General features: G+C 41.1%; 1 protein-coding gene across 5 annotated transcripts in view; it reads left to right on the top strand.

Moving 5' to 3' along the window:
- Window positions 1-23394, top strand: part of ARHGAP32 (Rho GTPase activating protein 32) — a 316253-nt gene that overhangs the window by 193347 nt on the left and 99512 nt on the right. For all 5 annotated transcript variants that reach the window (XM_067563763.1, XM_067563771.1, XM_067563754.1 and 2 more), the window contains 4 exons: window positions 12417-12554; window positions 15469-15561; window positions 17336-17458; window positions 19448-19525. In XM_067563763.1, the coding sequence (XP_067419864.1) occupies window positions 12417-12554; window positions 15469-15561; window positions 17336-17458; window positions 19448-19525 (432 nt within the window). The remainder of the gene's footprint in view (window positions 1-12416; window positions 12555-15468; window positions 15562-17335; window positions 17459-19447; window positions 19526-23394) is intronic.

Raw genomic sequence — 23394 nt, 5'->3', positions numbered from 1 at the left:
TTATTCAAGAATATTTATTGCATTTATGAAGCTGAGCTATTATTCTGGAATGAAGTATCCAGGTAGGTTAGTTAGTTCAGAATAGCTAAAATATACCGGAACAGCTAATGCTGATCAATTTCTCCCAGGTACACAAAGCCATAGTGATCCTTACTGCATGTAAAGTGTGTTGATATGCATGAAATTGCAGGTAAAATATTGTGCAGAACCTTTACAAATAACGTAAGGCAATGTGTTAGCCAGCTCCTGCTTTGGATACACAAGGAAGGGAAGAGCTACCACTAAATACTGCCAACCCCAAGTGTTCAAAATCCATGAATCATGCCCCAGAACATTCTGACAGTAGCTTTAAAATCATCAGATTATTTATATATGTATATGAATGAATATAATTAAAATTGATTCTTTTTTATATGTTTTCTGTTCTTTGAGCTGTTAGGGGTCGTGTTTTTAAGTTTTTTCCCCACAACCATGAGGGCTAAGAGCTTAAATTTCATTTTTTTTTAAATGAAAGCTGAGATTTTCGTGTAACCACCTGATTCCAGGAGCTGGGACTTTACGAAAAACACCAGCTATTTTGAGACTTGCCATAAATGGAGCTGTAACGTTTTTGGATGCTATAGCAAGTGGGCACTGTTGTGGTGCGATTGGTATTGAAGAACTCCCGCGCAGACTGAAATGTCACTGTAATTAGCCGGAAATGCTATGTTCTTGGATTGTGTGCAGTGGGGTTGCTATCTTCTTCCTCTTGACTTTGCGAGGGAGTTCTTGCATCGTGTGTATGCACCAAGGTGCAGTTGATGTGATGAAGATGTGTTGGTCCTAAAGTAGATAGGTAGCCAACAGTTCCCAGGACAAGGTTGCAGGAGAGAGCTTGGCACTGTCCTATGGAAGTCAGCAACTGTGCTGACCTAGGACTGTTTCACCATTGTACAGAAGACATGGTACTCTTAGCAGTTTGCTCTTTCTTCTATCTTGACTGGCAGATCAAAAAGAGCCTTAAACAGTGTAACCAGTTTTCTTTCAGGGAAATGTCAATATTTGTACTTTGTGAAACAGCTCTCCAGTTACCCTTGCAGCAGCCTAGAATAGGGTTACAATAAAATATCTAGTTATACCATATAACCAAGAAATCCCCCTTGGACAGAACAGTTGGGCTGATCTGAATCAAATCCACAAAGGAAATTACTATGGCTGTAACAGCTTTATTAATGCAATTGATTTTAGTGTGAGAAGAACATGCCTGTCCTTGAATGGGGAATGGTAAGAATACCGGTGTAATTGTCATTATTGCATTGCATCCATTCCACCTAGCTTATTGGATAAGAGCTAGCTTGTTTTGAAAAGCAAAGGGAAGTTGTGGGGCCGTCAGAATGTTTAGTTGTAATGTTGGGCTGCCATAACTCAGCTGAGAAAGAGGGGAGGAGAAAAGTAGCATGAATCAGGACACAGAGCAGCAGTGGACCAAGAACGTCCCTCAAACTGACCAGCTGCAAGTCTGCTGGCATGTTTGCAGTGCTATAAAAGCTAGCTGGCTTCAGAATAAGCCCTCTGAAGGGAAATGAATTAAACCTCAGCTCGCCACAGGGAGGAAGTGCAGTGTTCTGTTCCCATTATAAGGTGCAATAGCTGCGGCACAGAGAACTCTATCTCTTGTCAATAGGAAAGCCCGGGTTAGAACCCCGATCTCCTGACTCAGTCAGTGTCTGTCAGTAGGGACCTAAGAAACGTTTAATGAAAACATAAATATCTAAATAGAGAATCAGCTAGCACAAATACAATGGCATCCTAAACTTAAAGAACTTGTGCGAGGACAAACCATCTGGGCCTTGAAATATATTCTGTCTCCCTTCCCTTTGACTTCCTCTCCGCACTCCGTGAAAGATCCAATTAATGCACAATAGAGGGGTACAAACAGGATTGCAAATATGAAAAGAACAAGAGAGGGAGCCCAAATCCAGTCATTAGTAAATCTGAAAAAATAAATGCCATTTGGATGATGAAGTTTTGGGAATATCCTCAGACTCTCACCCCCTTCTGACATCTGAGGTTTTAGCAGGTAAGGGGAGAAGAAATTGATTTTCTTGTATGTTTGTTTTTAAACTGACACATTTGGTGATGGTTTGTGGTCTTAAGATGTTTTATTTTATTTATTTTCTTTTATTTAAGCTTTGCAGCTCACTTTTAAAAAGTCCCCATTTATGGTGTTAGTTGTTAAAAATTACATACCTTAAATGTTCCGTCTTGTAGGTCTTGGTGCCATTATTCAATCTGTTTCTTCTTAAAACCAATGTGTGCGGCTGCCAAAAAAGCAGCTATTTTTCCAGCGTGGCTACTGCCCTGATTCAGTTACAAAACTTCTCCCAACCCTCCTGGATTCCTTCTGATGTGTGCGCGGTATTTAATGTTCTGCCCCACTGCCTTTTTTCTTGACTGCTTATATACAGTTTTGAAAGATCAGTTAGTTGGTGATGCTTTCTGGCTTTTAAAATGGCCTTGAAAGGCTCACTCTCTGCAGCACCCCCTCATCAATTAATATGGGGGTACGGCAGATTTATTTATTTTTATGTGCTCAAAATAGGGCAGAGACAAGGTGGGTGAGATAACATCTCTTATTGGACCAACTTCTGCTGCTGAAAGAGACAGCTTTCAAGCTACACAGAGCCGTTCTTCAGAGGACGCAGACACTACTGTGAAGAGTTTGCCATGCAGTGCTAGAGCTCTGCTCCTGCAAGGCGCACTGCACAGATGAACACATGAGCCTGCTTGGAACCACATTGACCCATTCGGGTTCACACATGCAGAACAGCTTGTAGCACTAGGAGCCTATGAGCAGACAAAACAGAAAGACGACAACAAGTACAAAGCGTGGATTTTGAGGAAAAGAAGACAGTGGTCGCACAAAGGGTTTGTTCTTGCTGTTCATGCTTCCTAAATGCAGATAGAGGCAGGTGCTCACTGGCTTCAGGTTGTGATTACAGCCCATCATGCTTATTTCAGCCTAAGTTATTTTTTCTCTCTACCCTTAACTTGTGAAATGTCTTTGGGAAATCAGGCTAGAGGGATAATGGTGGTAATATCTGGCAAACATTTTGAAAATCTTCATTTCCCATTCTGTTATAATGAAATGTGCACTTATTTGTACTTGATGGGAGTAAGTTGTGTGTTTGTGATGTGAGCAGTGTCAAATATATCATGTCTAATCATTTCCATGCATTTAAGTGCCTTGATTTTGTAAATGATGTGATAAGTGACAGCAGCACATAAACCTAGCAACTTTAACTGATTTTTTTAACCAAAAGTTTTTTGAATGATAAACTCTTTTTAATAGATTTGCTCCCTGGCAATTAGTTTTAGTAAATAATGTGCTTCATTCTTCCTTTAAAAAAAAAAAAAAAAAAAAAGATATGGGAGACAGCTTGGTTCAGTGAATGAGATAGGGAAATGAGAATCAAGAAACCTGAGTAGCATTTCAGGCTCTCCCACTGTCTCTGTGGGTGACTTTGGGCAAATCACTTTCAAAGTTATCCTTCTGTCAAATAGCGGGTAATAGTGCTTACTTCACCTTTGTAAAGTATGTTATGATCTCTGATTGAAAAGTGCTAAGTAATTACTCTTGCAGTATCTGAAACATCTGGGAGAAAAGGCAAAGTAAATGCATTATTCTGTTCAAATATATGTAATAAAAATGTGTGTGTAGTAACCTATAAAGAGATCTTCATTCATTCATTCACTGCCTTGATACCTTTAGGTGGGTAGAGTTTTCATTCCCAGTACTTAGCACGCGGTCTTGTTGGTGGCTTTGAAGCATTTCCTCTGCTGTGCAAGCTCACGTTGGGTTCTGAGTTAATTTTCTGATGTGTAGAAATGCAGTCTCCTGCTTTCTCTCTCCCCTTTCTTCCCCCACCCCTACACCATGTCTCTGACCCATTGCTCTTACCATATAATTTTACTAAGGAGATGATTGGTATTGGATTGTTTAAATTACAAGTCGTAGGGAGGGAAGGGAATTTTATTAAAGTGTTGAGAGATGTAAATCCCTTTTCAATCTGCAAGAGCTTTAGGTCTCTGCCTTTTAGAAAGAGTTATTCAGAAAAAAAACATTTGAGCATCACAGCTTCAGATGCTATGCATCTGTTCCTCTGCAGTGCAGAAAACACTGGACAGAACGTTTGCCTGTCAGCTGGATATTTCTGGCAAAGCTTATTCCTTTGAGTGATGGGGGAACATCCAAAAGGTTCAGTTGCTCATTTCAGATTAGCACACATAACTCTGCATATTTATCGCAGCTTATCTGAACCTGTTTTTCTCCAGAATGGGTTGGAGCTCAGAGGAGAACAGTCTTCTGTTGAAGATTTCTGTAGCTTTCATTTGGGCCAGAAATAGTGGGAGACTAGTCATCCAAGTATCTTCTCAATGTATCTGCTTCTGGTCCCATTTGGAATCAAGAGGTGCATGAAAGTGAGGGTCCGGAGCGGAGAAAGAGGAGGTGTTTTGTGGGAGAGAGTCCAAGAGAAGTTACAGTGGTTAGTATTAAAATACTTACATTTGCCTGTTATAATTAATTAACTTTGCTGTGTTGTTCTTATGTGAGGGATTTAATAAAGCATTATTTTTTTGCCATGGAATAAGGCTGCTCTGGATGCACCAATGACCAAACAAATATGTTGGTCTTTCTTATGTCCCTTCCGTGTCTGACAGCCTGAGTGACGTAGGCAGTTCCTTTCTCCCTCCTGTAATAGCTTCCGTCTCAGGTCCATGCTGCACTATTGCAAATGGAGTTCTGGTGTTTGAGGTTTGTCATCATTCAATCCTTTTTTAACGTCCGTCAGTTTTTCTCAATATCATTCATCCACAGCCTCCCAATGTCAGGATGGGAATCTCTAGAAGCGGTTAAAGCTATTTCTGATCTGGCCTGCAGGGGCTGTGACAGACACTATAGGCACGTGTACATGGGAACACTGTATGTCTACACTAGAAATATGGCAGATGCACAGCTGTAGCGTGGACACTACAGTGATGGTAGTGTAGTAAGTCAGTATAGTAAATCCACCTCTCTGAGAGGTGGTAGCTATGTCAACAGAAGAACTGTTCTGTCAACTTAGCGTTGTGTACACTGGGGTTTAGGTTGTCTGAATTACATCACACAAGGCATGACATTTTTCACAGTCCTGAGCAATGCAGTTAAGAAGACCTAACTTTGTACTATAGACAGCTCTCAGAAAACTTAATTAAAGGTGTGAATTTAAAATGAATACAGCACATTAAACCCTTGTGTGGTTGCTCTCTTTCAAAAGTAAAATGGCCATAGTTCATGTTAGCATAATTTACTTTGAAATTCCTGTGTAGACAAGTCCTAAGTGGAAAGCAGAGATTGATAGTGGCACTTTACTTCTCCATCTTTGCAGCACAATGGGAACATGCTCAGCCAGTAATGCCAGATCATGCCATTTTAGATCTGTTTTTGGATTAATGGGATGTCTTGCAACATAATTTAAGACACACGATATTAAGAGCAAACTCTCCTTCATATTCCATTCTGGCCAGAGGATGGACATTAGTGAGAAGCTACTTCATCCGTTTCAGTCAAACTCTACTCACTTTGTGTTCGTTTTAGTTATTTTTAACTTCCAGAAAGTTATCGTAATACACTAGAAAGTGTGAAATCGTTTGAGAGATTTCAGTACACAGACTTAATCCTAGATAAAGCCACCTATGGCGCTGTAGAAACACTTCCTGGATAAACAATAAGTAGTGGATTTTATCAGGTTTGTTCTGTGTTTTGACTAATTTTCTGAGCCATTTTCCACTGTGATTTGCAATAAAGGGAGGAAGGGTCATGTTGGAATAATATCCAGACCCTGTGGCAGAGTTAAACCCCCCAGTTGAATTCTGGCATCTTTCCAGCTTCTTAACATTCTGTTTTCTTACTCTAGGGTCAGACCAATTTTCTTTTACCAGTTACTTTTTCCTCCATCCCAACAGAGAGGCACAGCAGTGTAATTCTATCACTAATGAAGCCAGCTGTAACGCCCCCTGAAGCATTGTGTGCTCTAGTCTTGAAAACAAAAAAAACCAAAAAGATGCTACTGTGCATTGACGTCTTAGAGAAAATATCACTAAATGAATTGGGCTTATGGGAAAATGCACATTCCCTCCTGGCCATGGCCGCCTGTCATCACTCTTAGGCCATTTGAGCTGAGGAGCTAAAAATATTGGTTTGTGGGGTGGTGGCTGTGAATTTTTGTCCCTTTGAATCTATCCTGCTTGATGTACAGCATCGGAAGCACCTTATGAACTGCATGCAGCTCAGTGGTCTTGCTAATGGAAGGTCCAAGCCTCTGGCTCTGTGGATATTAAAGAGTCAGTTCAGTGATCTATAATCACGTTTGGTATGACATTTCTTCTCGCTGAGCTAAAGTGAGAGAAATAAGAACTTCATGCAATGCCCTGAAATTCTACCCTGCCCTCAGAGCAGAGCGTATTACAAATCCCACACAACAGTGAGTGGGAAAGGGCGAGGTTGCAATTTCTGTATAGGCACGAACTGTCCCTGGATTTGCAAACACAGGCCCTGATCCAGGAAAATAGTTAAGCATATGCTTATGTCCCATTAACTTCAGTAGGACTCAAGCATGTGTTTAAAGTTAACCATATGCTTCAATCTTCTAAGCAAGGAAGCTTTTCTGAATCAGGGTGAGCCAGAAATCCAGGTGAAACATGATAAACAAACAAAAGCTGGAGATGGGGAAACTAGCACAGGTGAGTAGGAATTGATATCGAGGAGCAATTTAGGGAGACCAGCTACAATGAAAAGAGAGCACTTACTTTTTAATGGGTATTATCAGCCTGAGGCATACCTATAACGTTTAGCTTTGCTATAAAACCTGCACTGGCAAACATGAGGCTGGCACCATGAGGCTGAGTTAATAGTTATTTTCTGTGTTTCGTTTCTATGATTTCATTAAATCGCTGAATAAAACAATTTACTTCTGCAAAACTTTCTGACACTTTGGAAGCAAAGTGGAATAAAATATATGTATTTTTTGTCAATACAGAAGAGTGTTAGGCTATTTTTGATTTAATTAATGTATCACTGGTTCACTACAGTCCTTTAACTCCAGAGGTCTGGCTTGGAGCTTAAGTCAAATACCTAACTGCTTGTTTTATCCTGGGAAAATGTTCCTGGAAGCTGATTTAATTTGTGTTGACCACCCACTGGAGATATGATCAGATGTAGTAATGGCACACATCCTTGCTAAATGATGTCCAGTTCCTTGCTAGCCAGCTGCAAAGATTTCCTGCCTGGGAAATTAAACTGCATCCTAAAGAAACATGCCTCTCTCTTTTTTTCTGTAAATATTAACTGTTTAGGCCCAAATCCTGCAAAGAATACTCACTGGAGTTAGTCACGTGTGTAAAATTAATGTCTGTAAGTTTTTGCAGGCTCAAAGCCTTAGAGTTTAAGGAAATATTTGTTCTTACTACATTGGAACAGGTTTCTCCCAAACAAGTCTGTGAAGCACTGCCCTGGCGGACTTTTCTATATTTACACAGCAGAGTCACTCTTGTTCTGTCAAAGGGGCTGACCAAAGGGGCTGAGGTTGAGGTGATAGAGAGTCCAGTGACTATAGAATCCATCCATACATTAATCTGCTAAATGTAGTAACTACCAGTAGCCTAGGTACTCTCAATGTTTCGAATCGGTTCCATTAAAAACAATGATTTGTTATTTTCCTTTGTTCTCTTCCACAGCCTAATTCAGTGCACTCTGCTGCGCAGTACGGTAGTGTTTGCTGACCCCAGCAATTCCGGTCTTGTAAATTCATGTCTTTTTATCTTAATTATAACTGAGAGACTCTGCATATCTACAGCAAGCCAGTATTTAAGGATAAGATATCATGGACACATTGTTATTAATGACACAATAATAATCTGATTAATTGGCATCCTTTTGTCTTCGAGAGACGGTAGAAATTGCAGCCTATGATGTAGATGATTTGCAATGTCTCATGACTAGATAGTCTAATCTGAAATTTGCATTGTCATTGGCAGTTATTGCAAATATATGAGTCTTGGTTGGGAGCTGCATGCTTTCAACAAACGCTTTTCTCTTCAAACTGTAGGAGCCAGCTCCTGTCATGGACTTTGATGCCCTGATAGAGACGATGGTGCCACTCATTACGATCACTTGCCGAGGGTTCCCATCGGTCAGGATCAATTCCAAATTCCTTCATATCTCACTTGCATGTGTCTTTATAGCAAAGCTTGGGACGACCTGTTGTTCTTGTTCTCTCTGCTAGCTCCCCACATAGTATGTCCTTAGGTATGCATCCATCTTCCAACCTGCTCAGATGGCCCAGCCAGTGCGGTCATCTTTGCTTGAGCAGGGCTGTCACACTGGGTACATTTGCCCTTTGAAGAACCTCTGCGTTGGTAACTTTATCTTGCCATTTAATGTTGAGTATATGGTGTGAGCGGCATAAGTGGAAACTGTTTAACCTTTCTCCTGATGAGCATAAGTTGTCATGGTTCCCCACCATACCTGAGAGTGCTGAGGACACAAGCTTGGTACACTAGCGTTTTGGTCTTGATGGTAAACTTTGAGTTATTCCATGCTCTTTAGTTAGTTGTTGTGAAATGAACAGTACTGCAAATAGACCTGCTCTGTTGACTGTGTCAAGTGCTTTAGTTTGGTCCACAAAGGCAATGTACAATGGTCGGTTTTACTCTCTACGCTTTTCTTGAAGTTGACACAGAGAAAATATATCATGTCTATAGTTGATCTTCCAGTTGTGTATCAGCATTATGATTCAGGGTAGACATGATTCACCAGTGGTTGTAGGCACACTAAAATGACGTTTGGGAAAGCTTTTCCTGCTACCCTTAGAGAGATACCCCTGTAGTTGTTACAGTCAACCTTTTTGCCGTCGTTTTTGATGTTAGTAACATTGATTTTGGGCTTGCTGCGAAGTTTTGCTTTATATAGTTTACAGATAAGAATCTTCACTTTGGTAAAGATCAAAGAGTGGTCGGTGTCCCAGTCACCACTGTGAAATGTGCAAGTGTTCTATACTGAGTGTCTGTCTTTCCTCGTGGAAAGGACTCGTTGGTGCCAGTGGGCTAATTGTGGATGTCGCCATGACACTTCATGGTGATCTTTTCCTGCAGGTGACAAATGTTATGAAGATTTGTTGTCCTTTGAGTAAGTAGCCTTCAGGACTTTATGGGAATGTCCTGTTGAAATGCAGCTGGCAAAAGCAAATTACAACACTGCAACACTTTCTTGATCCTTTTTTTTTTTTTTTTTTTTTCGTACGAGGTGACCAGATATTGCTCAGCTGAGGGACATGTTGATAATTTGCTGAGAGATAAAGAGTCACAACTAATTTGTATAAAACGGAGCAAATTGCAACCAAAATTAAACAAAATAAAGCAACCAAAAGCTGGGAGGTTTTTATGCAGACAGAATAGAAAAAGAAAAATACAAAGGAAAGTTACAAAACTTCACTGTAGTGCCACCTCTTCAGGCTTCTGAAATACTGACTGCTGCTTGTGGTATGAAAGTGGAGTTTTAAGTACAATGCTGATAGTCTGGGAGCTGTGACTGTCACAAATGATTTAGACAGAAAATAGCTACTGCTGTGGATGGGTTTATGTGGCTGCATTTATGGCTCCCACAGAACCTCTGTGTATTAACTGCCATAAAAGTGATACCTGCACTTGCTTGGCAAATCAAATTGGGATTTAACAGCTAAAAATAGCAAATTATGATACTGGAAAAATGAAGCAAATCCCTGTGTTGCAGAGTGGACATTATCCTCAGCTGGCTCAGTAGCAGGTGAGACCATTTTAATAATCTTCAGGGTAGGATTGGCTGTTTGGAGGAAATAAGAGCTTCTTGGGTCACTTATTTTCACTGAGCTAAAGCACAGCTATACATGTAAAACGGTTTGTTTTATTTGAGCATTATATTAGTAAGTATTCTCTGTCTTTATTTATTTTTCATTTTGTTTTACCCTGCTTAATCTTTAATAGAGGGCTGCTGGACCTGTGGACACTGCAGATCCCTGCAGGCAGTTCTCTGTCTTGATCTGAGCAAAAGGCAGCTTGTATGAAGCTGCCTGTATTCTGTGTTGGCTGCCCCTTTGTGCTACAGGGGAAGGAAGCTACAGTCTGTAATCCAGATTTCCATGAGCTGTGTTTGGCCCATTGGCCGTACTGTGGACACTTCATTCCAGCAGATCAACAAATGTGCCTCTGTGATTTAAAAAAAATAAATAAATAAGGTGACAAGTTCTGATTTTGTTGGTGGTTGTTGATTCTAGTATCCCACATTACCTCCTGTACCATATATCTTGCTGCTATGTTATTGGCTGTTCTTATGCAGCCTTCTCCAGTTTTAATCCCTGGCCCTTCCCCATTGGCGAGATGGGTGGATCAGTGTCTGGGGCACTAGCTTAAGTCTTGGGTTCAGTTCCTTGCCCTGTCACAAGTTTCCTGTGTGACCTTAGCTAAATTACTTAGCCTTTCTGTGCCTCAGTCCCCCATCTGTGCAAAGGCGGTTATAGCACTGCTCATAGGGGTATGTTAAATAAAGCGCTTTGAGATCTGCTGATGGAAAGCGCTGTGTAAGAACCTGGTGGTGACCTTGGGTAATTCACTTCTCTCTGTGATTCTATTCTATTGAAATTCTTATACTGCCTTAATCACTGTGTTATGTGAGCGTTTTCCAGTCATGCATTAAGCGAGAGGACTAACATCTGCCATATGTAGTTCATTGTTTTTTCTCATCATCTCCCTAGGGGGAGAATTGCGTGCTCAGTGTAGTGTTTTCTTTTGGAAGGATTTTTTTTTTTTTTTTTTTTTTTAAACGTGTCCATGCTGCTTTGTGTTTGTGTTGGAAAAGACAGGTGAAAGAAGTGTGCTTTGCATGTGGCTCGGGACATGGTGAGGTTTGTGATGCTCCTTAGTTCTTGCTTCAGTTTTCCTGTCTGTAAACTGGATATAACATAACCTTACCTCCCTCAGAGGGGCATTCAGAGGATTAATTATGGTTCAGGAAGTGCTTTGACACTGTAAACGTCTGTATTATTACGGTAGTTGTTATTGATTGTAATCGGCCATGGAGCATTTGGAATATGGGACGTGTGTATTAAAGGCTTCACAAAAGTAAATTACACTTTGTAAAAAGTAAATTACACATTACAAATTACACTTTGTTGCTATGGTAGCATTCTTTGTTTCCCAATGCAGCAGAATGAAAAGGTAACCCTTGGAACTATAGTTACCCAATTCACTGCATGGTTAGGAAATGCATCTTGTCAATATTTTAAATGGGGAAAATGATATACTTGGGGCAGATGCGCAGCTGATGTAGCAGCACTGACTTCAACTGAGATTGTGCCCCGTAAACTCGGCCACAAATAGGACAGGCCCCAATCCTATCCAGATCTGTGCTGGGGAACTCCTGTGTCCATGCTGTGGCCTGCTGAAGCCACTAAGCTGTAACAGTTTTGACTGCTGCTTGTAATTTACATTTTCAATGGTACACACTGTGGGGAGAAACCTCTGGGGAGAAAGTGGAAAACCTTGTTAGGTAGGCAGAGCGAGCAAATGAGTTTTTTTGGTAGGTCTTTTAGCGGTAGGCTGTGTCTACACTACCACTTTGGTCGGTATAACTTATGTCGCTTGGGAGTGTGAAAAAAGTTCATGAGTTACACCGACAGAAGTGCCAGTGTGGGCAGTGCTTCGTCGGTGGCAGAGCTGACACAGCTACCGCCGCTCATTGGGGGCGATTTACTTATGTTGGTGGGAGAGTTCTGTCCCATCAGCACAGAGCAGGTACACGAGAGACCTTACAGGAGCCCAGTTGCATCGGTGCAAACTCTCTACAGTAGACGTGGCCTTAATAAGCCAAAGTTAGCCCTGGTATAACAATTGCTAGCCTGGTCAACACTAGAAAATTAGGTCAATTTAACTGTCGGTCGGGGAAGTGGAAAATCCACACCCTGATCGGCATAGTTAAACTGACCTAAGTCCCCATGTATACTGTGTGCTAGGTTGACATAAGAATTCTTCCATCGACCTACCTACTGCCTCTCAGGGAGGTGGATTATGTACACCCTGCCATCGGCGTAGGTAGTGTCTACACTGAAGCATGTGCTGCTGTATGGTTTTAAGCGTAGACAAGCCCGAATATCACCAGGGATGAACTTGATTCACTACGTTTTAAAATTGTTTCTAAACTAAAGCTTAAAATAAAAATAAGAACTGAGCACTCTGTATTTACATCGAAGTACTGCATAAGGACTGGCAGCAAAGAAAGAAGTGTCTCCCTTTTTCTTCTGCTCGGATTGTCATTTTACGCTGCTGATCGAAGTGGTCTGATGTGGTGCTTTTCTCTCTCTATGCAGGGCAAGAGCTGGATTGTAAAACGGAGTTATGAAGATTTCAGAGTGCTCGATAAACATCTCCACCTATGTATTTATGATCGGCGTTTCTCTCAGCTCTCAGAGCTACCCCGCTCCGATGCCCTGAAGGACAGTCCAGAGGTAAAATATGAACCTTGGTAGCAGTTAAATCACTGATGAGACTCAGAACTACCTATAAGTGAACTGAGTATGGTTTGGGTTTTTTGTCATAGCGTTTAAAAAGCAGAAGTTTTATGGATTCCGAGTTAGATTTTGGTAGTTGATTAGAAAAGTAAGAACAACAACACATTCCTCATCACCTTAGCAAAGGAAAGTGTTTTGCAAATCAGTATAAACTATTGCACTGCTAAATGCAGAAAGGTTTTGGAGAATGTAAAGAAAGGAAAATGAGACTGGTAATCCATGCTGTACCGTCAGTTACCTAGACCAGCATTTTACTGGATCTCTGGAAACACTTTCAGTAACATGGATATTTGCTGACTTAAATTCAACAATGATAATTTGCTAGGAATGTTAAGTGGTTAAAGGGCTGTAATGTTTTAAAGGAGGAAATAGTATTTGTGATAGTAAATCTATATCTGTAAACCAAAAATTACTTTGGATTTGATAAAAAATAAAATGTGTGTCAGTTAGAGCAATCTTAGAAGGAGCCTCAAAAAGCTTAATTAAAAAGACAATTTTTCTCAGTGTAGAAAAGTATTTTTCTTTCTCAACTACCTTGAACTGAATTACTTGGAACTGAAATCTTGTTGGTTAGAATACTTTTACCCTGTTTTTTTGTGAAAGCAGATAGTATTCCTCTTCAGATTTCAAATCTCATACTCAATCTTTGTTTATTATTTGAAGGGTTTATTTGTGTCCAAAATCAGCTACTTGGAGGAAGCAGGTGCATCACTTTGGAAGACTGGGAGAGGAAAATAATATGTGTATTTGCAGGAGGTTATTTGAATCAAACAAGCATAACAAAACATCCTCTATTAAACCTCAGTGTCTGTGTGAAGAGCATGCCTTGCAGTAATGGACAATGCCTATTGCTTCATTTCACAGGTCACTTATCCCTTGGGCCTGATGGCTGTAAGCGTGTGTCCCATTGCAAAGGCATGAGTGCAGAAAAAAATCCTAATTTTCAGTGTCAAGAGGCTAATATTGCCTGCCCATTAGCCCTGTGACTGTAAAAGGGGGAAATAAGAAAACTCAAAGCCATTTCAGACATACAAAACCATAGGTGCGGGAACTAATTGTGCAGGGGGTGCTTCCGCACCCCCTGGCTTGAAGTGGTTTCCATTATATACAGGGTTTACAGTTTGGTTCAGTGGTTTTCAGCATCCCTATATAAAAATTGTTCCAGCACTCCTGTACAAAGCAGAATCTATTTTATCTGTAAATCTGGATCTGTGTTTCTTTAAAAGCAAGTGGGAAGAGAAAGGGGGAACAGTGGGTGAAATCGTTGCCCCACTGAAGTCTGTGGTGTGTTTTTGACACTGAGTTTAATGAGTCTAGGATTTCACCCAATATTTCATCAGGGAACCTACCAGGGTTGGTTGGTTTTGTATTGGAAGGAAGATGTTGCTGAAGAGAGCTTAAAAATATTAATTTTCTAAATGTAGCATGGGAATGGAGCAATTAAACAATAAATAAGTAGAATAACATGCTCCAAGGTTAATTTTGTGGCATTCCCCTCCTGTAGGCATTGACTCCGCTGGCCTTTCAAAACTCATTATTTTCTGCATCAGTTGATGGCAGTGGAATTTGTGCATTTTTTAAAGTAATTCCCAGCGTTGGGGGGTGAATATAGGCATGGAGAGGGGAGGTGGGAATTACACTCTGCCTGTTGCAAACTTGCCTCGTAAAATGTTGTGGAAATGACTTTAAATATGTAATTTCTGTGCCTTTTTAAAAGGCCAGTCTATAAAAATACTCTTTTGACAACTCAATTGGGAATCAGTAAGAGCCTGGCCTGGTGAAGGACTTGAGAATATACTATTTGTGATGAATAGTCCTGCAAAATGCTCCATGTAGGTTAGACCCTGGCTCCCACATAGAGGCCTTTTGACCTCGTTGGGGCTCGATGTGGGCTTATAGAGGTCCATAGGTGCAGCCAGCAGGATCCAGAACTGTTATCTGACTGTGGGGCAACAGGAGCCAAATTTTGGTCCCATTGACACTGATGGAGCATGGACATTAGCTTCAATGGGATCAGAGTTTTGAGATTCGTGTTAGGATCATTGTCTTTCCAATATACCGATTGCACCTTGTAGAGCATAGGGTTGGATATAAAATATCTGTATGCACAGGAGATGCTGTGACATATAACATACTGCCACACCTTGGAATGCCATTTTGCAGCTATGCAGTGTGTCTCATTCTTTCTGTTTTATTTTTATTTCCAATTAAACAGCTAAAACAGATGTTTTGTGTGAACAGTGTTTTATTGAACCTGCAGACTCCATGCTATCATAATATTTCTTAACACTGTCACCATAGCTTAGATCGAAGGGACCCAACTAGCTTTTCTTTTGTGAAAATCATTTTACATTTTCCACAAGGGACATTACTAAGGATATTTGTAAAGCCCTCTTTTATTGTTTGAAAAATGAATGTTTCACCAGTCTGGCTTGCCGCGTTCCAAAGCACATTACATCTGTGGGGAAATGGCAGCCTCTGTTTTGTTTTACTAAATAGTTTTCATATGTGTTTGATTGTCATAACTGAAATAATCTGTTTGGATGTGAAATTCATAGTGAACAAAGGATTTCAGCATTTAAAATATTTTGATATCAGCAATTAGCCTTCACAGAGAAACCTTTCTCATCTTACATATGTAGAAATGTATAATTCCTGGAACAATATTTGCACTGATTTCTCTCCTCCTCCTCAGAATCCCATTGCATTAGGAACTAAATCAATATCAGTGCAAACTGTCCATACCTCCCTCACCAGTTAATTTGGCAATAGCTATGCCAGCTCGGATTAAGGGGCTCCGATTTTGTACAGCAGCAGAATAATTATACTCGTTCTTTCTTTTCCTCTGCAGCTTGTCACCCAGATGCTGATGGCTTACCTGTCACGGCTGTCAGCCATCGCAGGCAACAAGATCAACTGTGGGCCTGCCCTCACATGGATGGAGGTAGTGTGCAGTGCATAGCACTGCTTTTCATGTCCTCTGCCCCGTTCTCCACAGCCTGTGTCTTGTATAGTCCTGGCACCTGTGCCAAGTGCGCGGAGAGGAACTATGTAATCCAACTTTGTGGAATCACACCGCTGGTAACATTTCCCACCCACTTCGCACAAGTGGAGAGGACTACACAAGACGGGAGAATCAGACCCCAGGCTAAGGACGAGGAATATTTTCCTCCCATTTGGATTTTGTCTGCTGAAAGACACGACAGTCTTCTGTTGTTGATTACCAAGTAATAGACGGTAGCAACTCAGGTGGTACAGTGATAGGGTCAATATGCTGCCTAGAGATAAGCCAAGCTCAGCAATGGATTGAGACTCCAACTCATAGGTTGCACTAGATGCGCATGTACCTGCTCCTGCACTCATTTCAGTGGGTAGGTATTGCCCTTTAAAAGCTGTGGATGTTTCTTTCCTACTATTTTTGGCCCTATTTTTTTTTTAAAGACACCTGCGTTGAAAGAGCCAACATTATCTACTCCGCTTTGCCATCTCTGCTGTTAAATGGCTCAACAGAGCTTGTGTTGTGTGCTCTCAGCAGCTCTGTGAATTGCCGCTGTAGCACCATTCTCTGTTACTGTTTTGCGCTGCCTTCGACACTAGTACGTAAACCACCAGCCTTAGTGGGCAGAGGGAGGAGGCAAGTATGGGATAAAGCGATCAAGACCACTTGCTCCCTTTAGTCAACTGTGCTGACCCTAGTTAGGCTGATTAGGGAAGGGTGTAGGACTTCCCATTGCCTGGTGACATTACTGAATCACACAGGAGACAGGAAGAACTTTTATTAGACTGCAAAAATCTTGAGAAATTTACTAGCGAGCTTGTCCATGTAGCTAAATTTGAAATGTTTGCAATTTGAGTGTGTGGATTCTCTTCGAATTTGCCAAGAAAAGAAAAGAAAACCTTTTAGATTAAGACTAGGCATGGCTAATTTTCAGCCCAAAAGGAGAAATGGTCAGGAACTTTTAGAGGCGAATGAAACTGGAAAATTTAGAGCAACACCATGGAAATTAAGGTTACAACTCAGCTATTACGTGTGCTAGTGAAATTGCTCTAATACTACTTGAGTTCTCCTGAATGACCTTCCCAGGTAACTAAGAATCTTACAACATTGCCTTTAAGATGACTTTTCAGATGGGGACAATAATCTGAGCTTTAAAACTGACTGAGAAATATAGCAGGGGAAAAAACACCCAGCGGAACCATAATTTCTTACTTGAAGTTCAAAACCTTTAGCAGACATTATAGAAACAGGCAAAGGAATAGACTGGATTTTATATTTTCTCTGTGGCTTTGTCATCCTCACTGTCCCTCCTGTCGTTAAATTCCCTGCTTGTAAAGCATTTTTGTTGTCTTTCTGTTATTTTTCCAAATACTTTAAGGAACGACTATGCTGCTATAACAAAGCAGAGGGAGGTGTACACATGCTTAGCCACGTTAGAGTTCTGTACAAAGATGCACAGAAACGGCATCCTGAAAAACAAGTGGATGGAAGGGGAGATGTGGTCTTCTGAAACTTAATTTATTAACTGTCCTTCCTCTTTATTTGTATGTATTCTGTGCCCTACATTGTTCCTTCACGCTGTTCTCTTCAGGGGGCCCCTAAGCTGTGCTGTCTTTGTGAATCAGCTTGAAACCCTTGCTACGCACGAACACCAGTAAAATGTATTTGCAGAGCCACATGTCCTCAACTGCCTCACAATCTACCATGCTCTTTGTTGCAGATTGATAATAAGGGGAATCACCTGCTAGTCCATGAAGAATCATCCATTAACGTGCCTGCCATTGCCGCTGCCCATGTTATTAAGAGATACATTGCTCAGGCAGCAGACGAACTGTCCTTTGAGGTAAATAATTAAAGGAATGATTTACATTCCTCACTGTCAAATATAGAGGAGGAAATGTTGTGTGCGTGTGCGTGATAAAGAAAAGGAAAGAGAGCGAAAGGAGGGGACAGGGTTTCAAAAGAGCTTAGCACATTGGGTGAATATTGGGCTCTACAGTCCTTTGAAAATCCAGCCACAAATGTCTCCGTGATGGGTGCTGAGCCCATCTTAAAGTCTAGCCCTGAAAGTCTAGGAGCTGATCACTTGAAAATCTGTCTCTCCACTGACTCTGTTGCCCATTGAGCTGTGCAAGTATGTTCTGAATATTTGCTTGCATGCATGATTATTATTTTTGGAGCTTTGAGAGCATTGCACACATATACAAAGGACGACACAGTCCCTGCCCCCAAGGTGTTCCTCTGATTCCAGCTTTAGTGGTGCCACCTGGCAAATAATACAAATATTTTAGGGTTGTTGGGGCTTTTATTCAGATTCAGAGCTGGAACAGTCACTATTATAAACAAACACACAAGAGTGAAACAAAAAGACATACATTAAATAGACTATATATCTCTTAAGTTTCAGTACAGACAATTTAGGGCATAGACTATTTGGCGGTGTTTCAATATTAATAACAGCAATAAAATAGTTTGCACTAGTATGGCACCTTCTGTTTATCAGTCTCAAAGCCCTGTACAAGCCATTCATTTAGCTTTGCAGTAACTATCGAGGTAAGTTAGTTTTTGATACTAGTCTTCTTTTACAGATGGGAACCTGAGGCACAATGCACTTGCGGTTTGACCGGTTCACACAGTGAGCAATGTAGAGCCGGGGTTCGAATACAAATCTCCAGTTTCCGAATGTTGTGTTCTGACCACTAAAACGAGACCATGCTCCTTTTCTGTATCAGAAAATATTTTTATTCTCTAATAAACATTGTAAAGAAGGTGGTTCCCAAACCAGCCCCTTGTTTAATTCTGAGTAGTGAAGAATTTGGGCTAATTTCTGGCATCTCTGGGGAGGCAGTGTGGCCTAGAGGATAGAGTACTGTGTAGGGACTCAGGAGACCCAAATTCTATTCCCAGGTCTGTCTTTAACCAACTGGGTGACCTCGGGCAAGTCGTGCCTCAGTTTCCCCCCCTGTAACATAGGAGTTATGATGCTTATCTCTTTGTGAAGCACTTAGTGATGAAAAACTCTATATGGAAGCTAGATTATTATCATTTATTATAGTATCAGGTGCAGAATTTAGTCAATTTCAGAAAAATCTCATTCTTTTGTACACAAGTCACCCTTACACATACACACACACACACCCCGCCACCAAACTGGTATAAACTTCTAGAATTAGCTCTGCCAATGTAATTTACAACCACTGAAGCATCAGTGTAAACCATTTATCTGGGTTTTTTTTGTTTGTTTGTTCTTTTTGGGAATGGTTCCCAAAGGAATGAGGGAAGCTTCAGGAAGCCTCCTCAGCCCCCCCTATTCCCTTTAATATTGGTCTCTTCCCATCCTCCCGCAGTAACACCACACTGCCTCACTGCTTTCTTGGATTCCTAATTCAGAGGAGTACGTCTTTATCGGGTCAGGAATACTGAATGCAGTTCTTAACTTCAGGGGGGTGAGGGGATGGCAGCCATGAGAGATGCAAACGTAAGAGTACAAGGGGAAAAACCAGGTCAGCTGTGTGAGAACATTTCCCAAGGGATTTCATGCTTCAGGGCTTATTTACCTCAGAGCACACTGCACTGTGTAATCAGCACACCTCCGCGCCTCTTGGCTACTCTTAAACAACGCCTTCTTATGAATACATTAAAAAGGTGCATCTTGTAGGATTTGTAATGCATTAAGTCTCATACTTCAGTGATAGATTATACAATGGTAGATGCCTCAAGGCAGGTGATGGCTTTAGGATTTCATGCAGTGCAGAAGAATTTGCATTCACTCTTGCAGTGTTCTGTCTCCAACTACATTGCATGTGGTATTTATGTTGCAATTCTTTTCCAGGTGGGAGACATTGTATCCGTTATTGATATGCCTCCAAAGGAACTGACCACGTGGTGGAGGGGCAAACATGGCTTTCAGGTATGCACAGGTTTTAGCTCTGAGAGTGCAATATGAATGGAAGTTTGAGAATCTAGTGTTTGATGCCTATAGGATTTGCATGGAACCTGCTATTTCTAATGCCCATGACTTTCTAGAGGGCTACTCAATGTGCGACCTTGCCTTGCTCTCTGGGTGGAAAGGTAAAGGTGTAAGGAGACTCTCTTGTAAGTGTGAGCAGGGACTGGGAAAAATCCATCTGGGAGCAGAGGGATTGTTCCATAGTAGTGGTGAGGCCACCTTCTTGAAAGGGCCCAAGATAAGGATAAGACCTCATAGTCTCTCCACACTGTCTGGCAGAGCTGGTCTGATATTGGTGGGGAGCCCCACATTGCACCCTTTCAAAGACAGTTGGAACTACTCCACCAGCTCCAGGAGGAATCCTGATTGAGTCTTTGCATATTGGCCTGTATTTTCCCATCATTCGGACCAATTAAATCTAGACTTGGCAAAGCAGCGAAGCGTATACTGGGGATTCAGAGTGATCCAGTGGATAAAACATGGGACTGGGAATCAGGAGACCTGGGTTCCAGCCCCAGGTCCATGTGACTTTGGGGAAGTCACTCAATCAATCTGTGCTTTGGTTTTGGTGTCTGTGTAATGGAGGTAATGGTTTAGGCTTACCTGCCTTTGTAAAGTGCATTAAACATGCTACCGAAGTGGTGCTTATTGTTTTGTTACTTTGAGGATCAATCACTGCCAGGCAAGTGGATGGGCTAGGTGGCTGAATTTTCTGTTCCATGTGATAATGGGAATTGTGTGCATAGATACTATCTCTTTGTTGACTGAAGAGCCCCTCAGTTTGTAGGAGAGATTTAGGCTGAACTTTCAAAGGCGCTTAAGGGAGTTAGGCATCCAAACCCTATTGAAACTGAATAGAAGTTGGGTAACTAACACTGTTAGGGTATGTTTACACTAGAAACACAGCAGCAGCTCAGCTGCAGCGCTGTAGTGTAGACACGCACTACAGTGATGGAGAGGGTTCTTCCAGTTAATATTCTGACCATATGCAGAGAGTGTCATTGGTTATGAAAAGCATAAATGAATTCGGGACATATGTTTGCAACTCAGGGCAGCCTTACACTCTTCTCTCTCCCTTCATCTCTGCCAAAATCATAATAAATTGTATGGATTCTTATGTAGCACACAGGTAACAAGATACACTGCTGAGTAAATCCTGTGAGCATGGATTTATCTGTGTGCACATGCAGTCCATTCCTGGACATGTATAGCAGATCCCAACAGCTGCAGAAATACAGCATTCTACTTAGGATTTTTAATTGCACCTTGTGTCCTCAGCATATCCCAGAGCTCTTCACAAAGCAGTGAATTAGATACTGGCAGTGAATTATTATGCAGGCAAATACAGCAGCTGTTACACATGTTCAATAGCTCACTCACAGCCATGAAACTGGTTTACTGATGATGCAGTTTTCTGCAGGACCAAGCAGGGTTTAGTCGGTAATCTCTTTGCAATGTGCTGATAAAGATCTTTCATTTCCATCAAACGCCCTCTGAAATAAATGGTCACAAATCCCATAGCTGTACAAAGAAAAGGATTTTTTTTTTTAAAGAGTAAGACCTATTGGTATGAGTGTAGGAAGAAACAGATTTGAATTAGCACAGCTTTTTGACCCTGCTGCCTGCTGCAAGGAAAAGAGAGGAAAAAAAAAAAAGGGTTCTCCTGCTATTGATATAGTAAGGCCTGGGGGTGTATTATGATCAGCTAAGTGTATTGATGTCACATGCTACAGAGGAGCGTATTCGCAAAGCAAAACTGGCACTTATAGAAGCTGTGTTAAACCATGTTACCTTTCCAGTATTTACTGACAAGCAAACACTTTCAGTTCCCATTTCAAAATATAAACTGCTGTGAAAATAATGCTAATCTGCATCCAAGTCATTTTAATTATTAAAATAAATCAGCATAGATCTGTTGTCAGTTCATTATGATTCTGTTCCCTATGGGGCAGTCATGCTTTTCAGAGATGTCTCCCTAATCTTATAAAGTGTGTGATTTATGGTGATTTATTGTTTATTTCAAACTAAGATTTTCAAATTGGGTTTCACTTTAAGTCTCTTCTCATTTGTGTTCTCAGAAATATTTTAAAGCAAATTGTCATTAGCACTGGTAGTATCTGTGTTTGAGCCCAGTGTCCAAAGGATGGTGACTAAACTAGTAGTCCCACCCACCTTCAGTCTTCTTCTGAGATATACTCGGTGGCTTTGATTTTTAAAATAGCTAAACTCATTACATGTTCCAGAGACGAGCAGCTTTTTGAAAGCGTCTTTAAGATGATTCTAAAGAGGGTGGTCTTCCCTGGTTGATCCTTCTGCGGTGAACGCACCCGGGGTAGGGTCTAAACCTAGGACTTGCTTCTGTAGGGTTTTAAGTAACAAGAACCCAATCCAGCCCAATGAGACTACTCGTGTACTTAAAGTTGAGCACGGGCTTAAATGCTTTCTTGGCTCAGGCCCTGTTGTTTACCCCTTGCAGATCAACCGTTTACCTATTTCTCAGGTTTTCTTTATTATGCTTGGCTGTGTCTAAGATTGCACTTTTGCTTAGTTGTCTCTTATCCAAGATACTGACTGTATAAATGTCTGCCTTCTCTGAACTGATCTTGTTTTCCTTGATTGTTCTCTCCCTCTCTCTGTCTAGGATAGGGGTAGTCAGTAGGTGGACCACAGGCCAAATCTGGACCACCAGAGGCTGTTGAATGGACCACAAAATATTTTTTTTTATTATTATTATTATTTTGTTTTCTCTGGAGTCTGTCTGGACCTTGACTATACCTTGACCAAGAAATTTGGACCTTGACAAAAATAATTAACTACCCCTGCTCTAGGATATAAGAAAAAAATGTCATTTTTAAAATTACAATATTTTTCCTTGTCCTTCTGCTACTCATTTGTACCAGGACAAAATGAGAAATCTAAAGTGAATACAAAGGAACTGATTTAAAGATTCTGGGGAATAAGAAAGTGTTGTGTAGGTAAGGAAAGAGATTATGGAACTGAGAAGCTACAGAAATTGACCTGTGAACACATCAGGAGGAGAAGGAAGAAATATTATAAAATAGGAAAGACTCTAAAATGTAGTTGTCTTGGGGATAAGAGAATCTGGGCAAAACAGAGATGTCGAAGAAGTGAAACAGAATAAGACGAAATTTCAAGGGGAGCATGAGTCAGTTGCACCTGAATGATTGTCAGTAGCAGGCAGAGTTACCTGTTTTTTAAATTTCTCTTTGCTCCATCTGAGCATTGCATTCCTCCTGGATGCCTTTGTACCACTGCTTCTGCATTAAGCATTTTTCTCACACATGAAGCAATCTGGAGGAAACCAGTTCTCTGTTCACGTGCACAACCATGTCTGGAAATTTTTTAATGGAAAGTCCAGATTGACAGTGTGTGCATTTATGTGCAGATAACGTCTGCAAAGTTATGTCGTATCTGGGGAAGAGTCAACAGTCACAGGATGAAGATGAGATCAGAAATAAGATCACAGGCAGTTAGTCCTGATCTCAGGATTGAGGGAGTTGATTCCACACGGTTCCCCTGAATATCATAAGGCAAGTGTCAAGTTTTTATTACTTCACTTGAGGTGTCTAATTCCTCCCACTCCATAGTCCCCATCCTAAAAGCTTAGACTGTAGATGAATTTTTATGTTTGACAAGGGATGCCTTGTTTCACTAGTGCCAGAATTATGTCTAAGTACAGTGTCACATAAATCACAGAACTGCCATAAGGTGGTGGTGGAGAAAATTGTCATGCTGTTAAGCAGGGGTTCTCAAACTGGGCGTCATTACCCCTCAGGGGGTTGTGAGTTTATTATGGGGGGGTTGCAAGC

The sequence above is a fragment of the Emydura macquarii genome, unplaced genomic scaffold (genome assembly GCF_026122565.2).
Source record: "Emydura macquarii macquarii isolate MOO-44397 ecotype Brisbane River unplaced genomic scaffold, CSIRO-AGI_Emac_v2 contig_312, whole genome shotgun sequence".
In the NCBI taxonomy this organism is placed as follows: Eukaryota; Metazoa; Chordata; order Testudines; family Chelidae; genus Emydura; species Emydura macquarii.
This window is presented reverse-complemented; position numbering and strand designations above follow the sequence as displayed.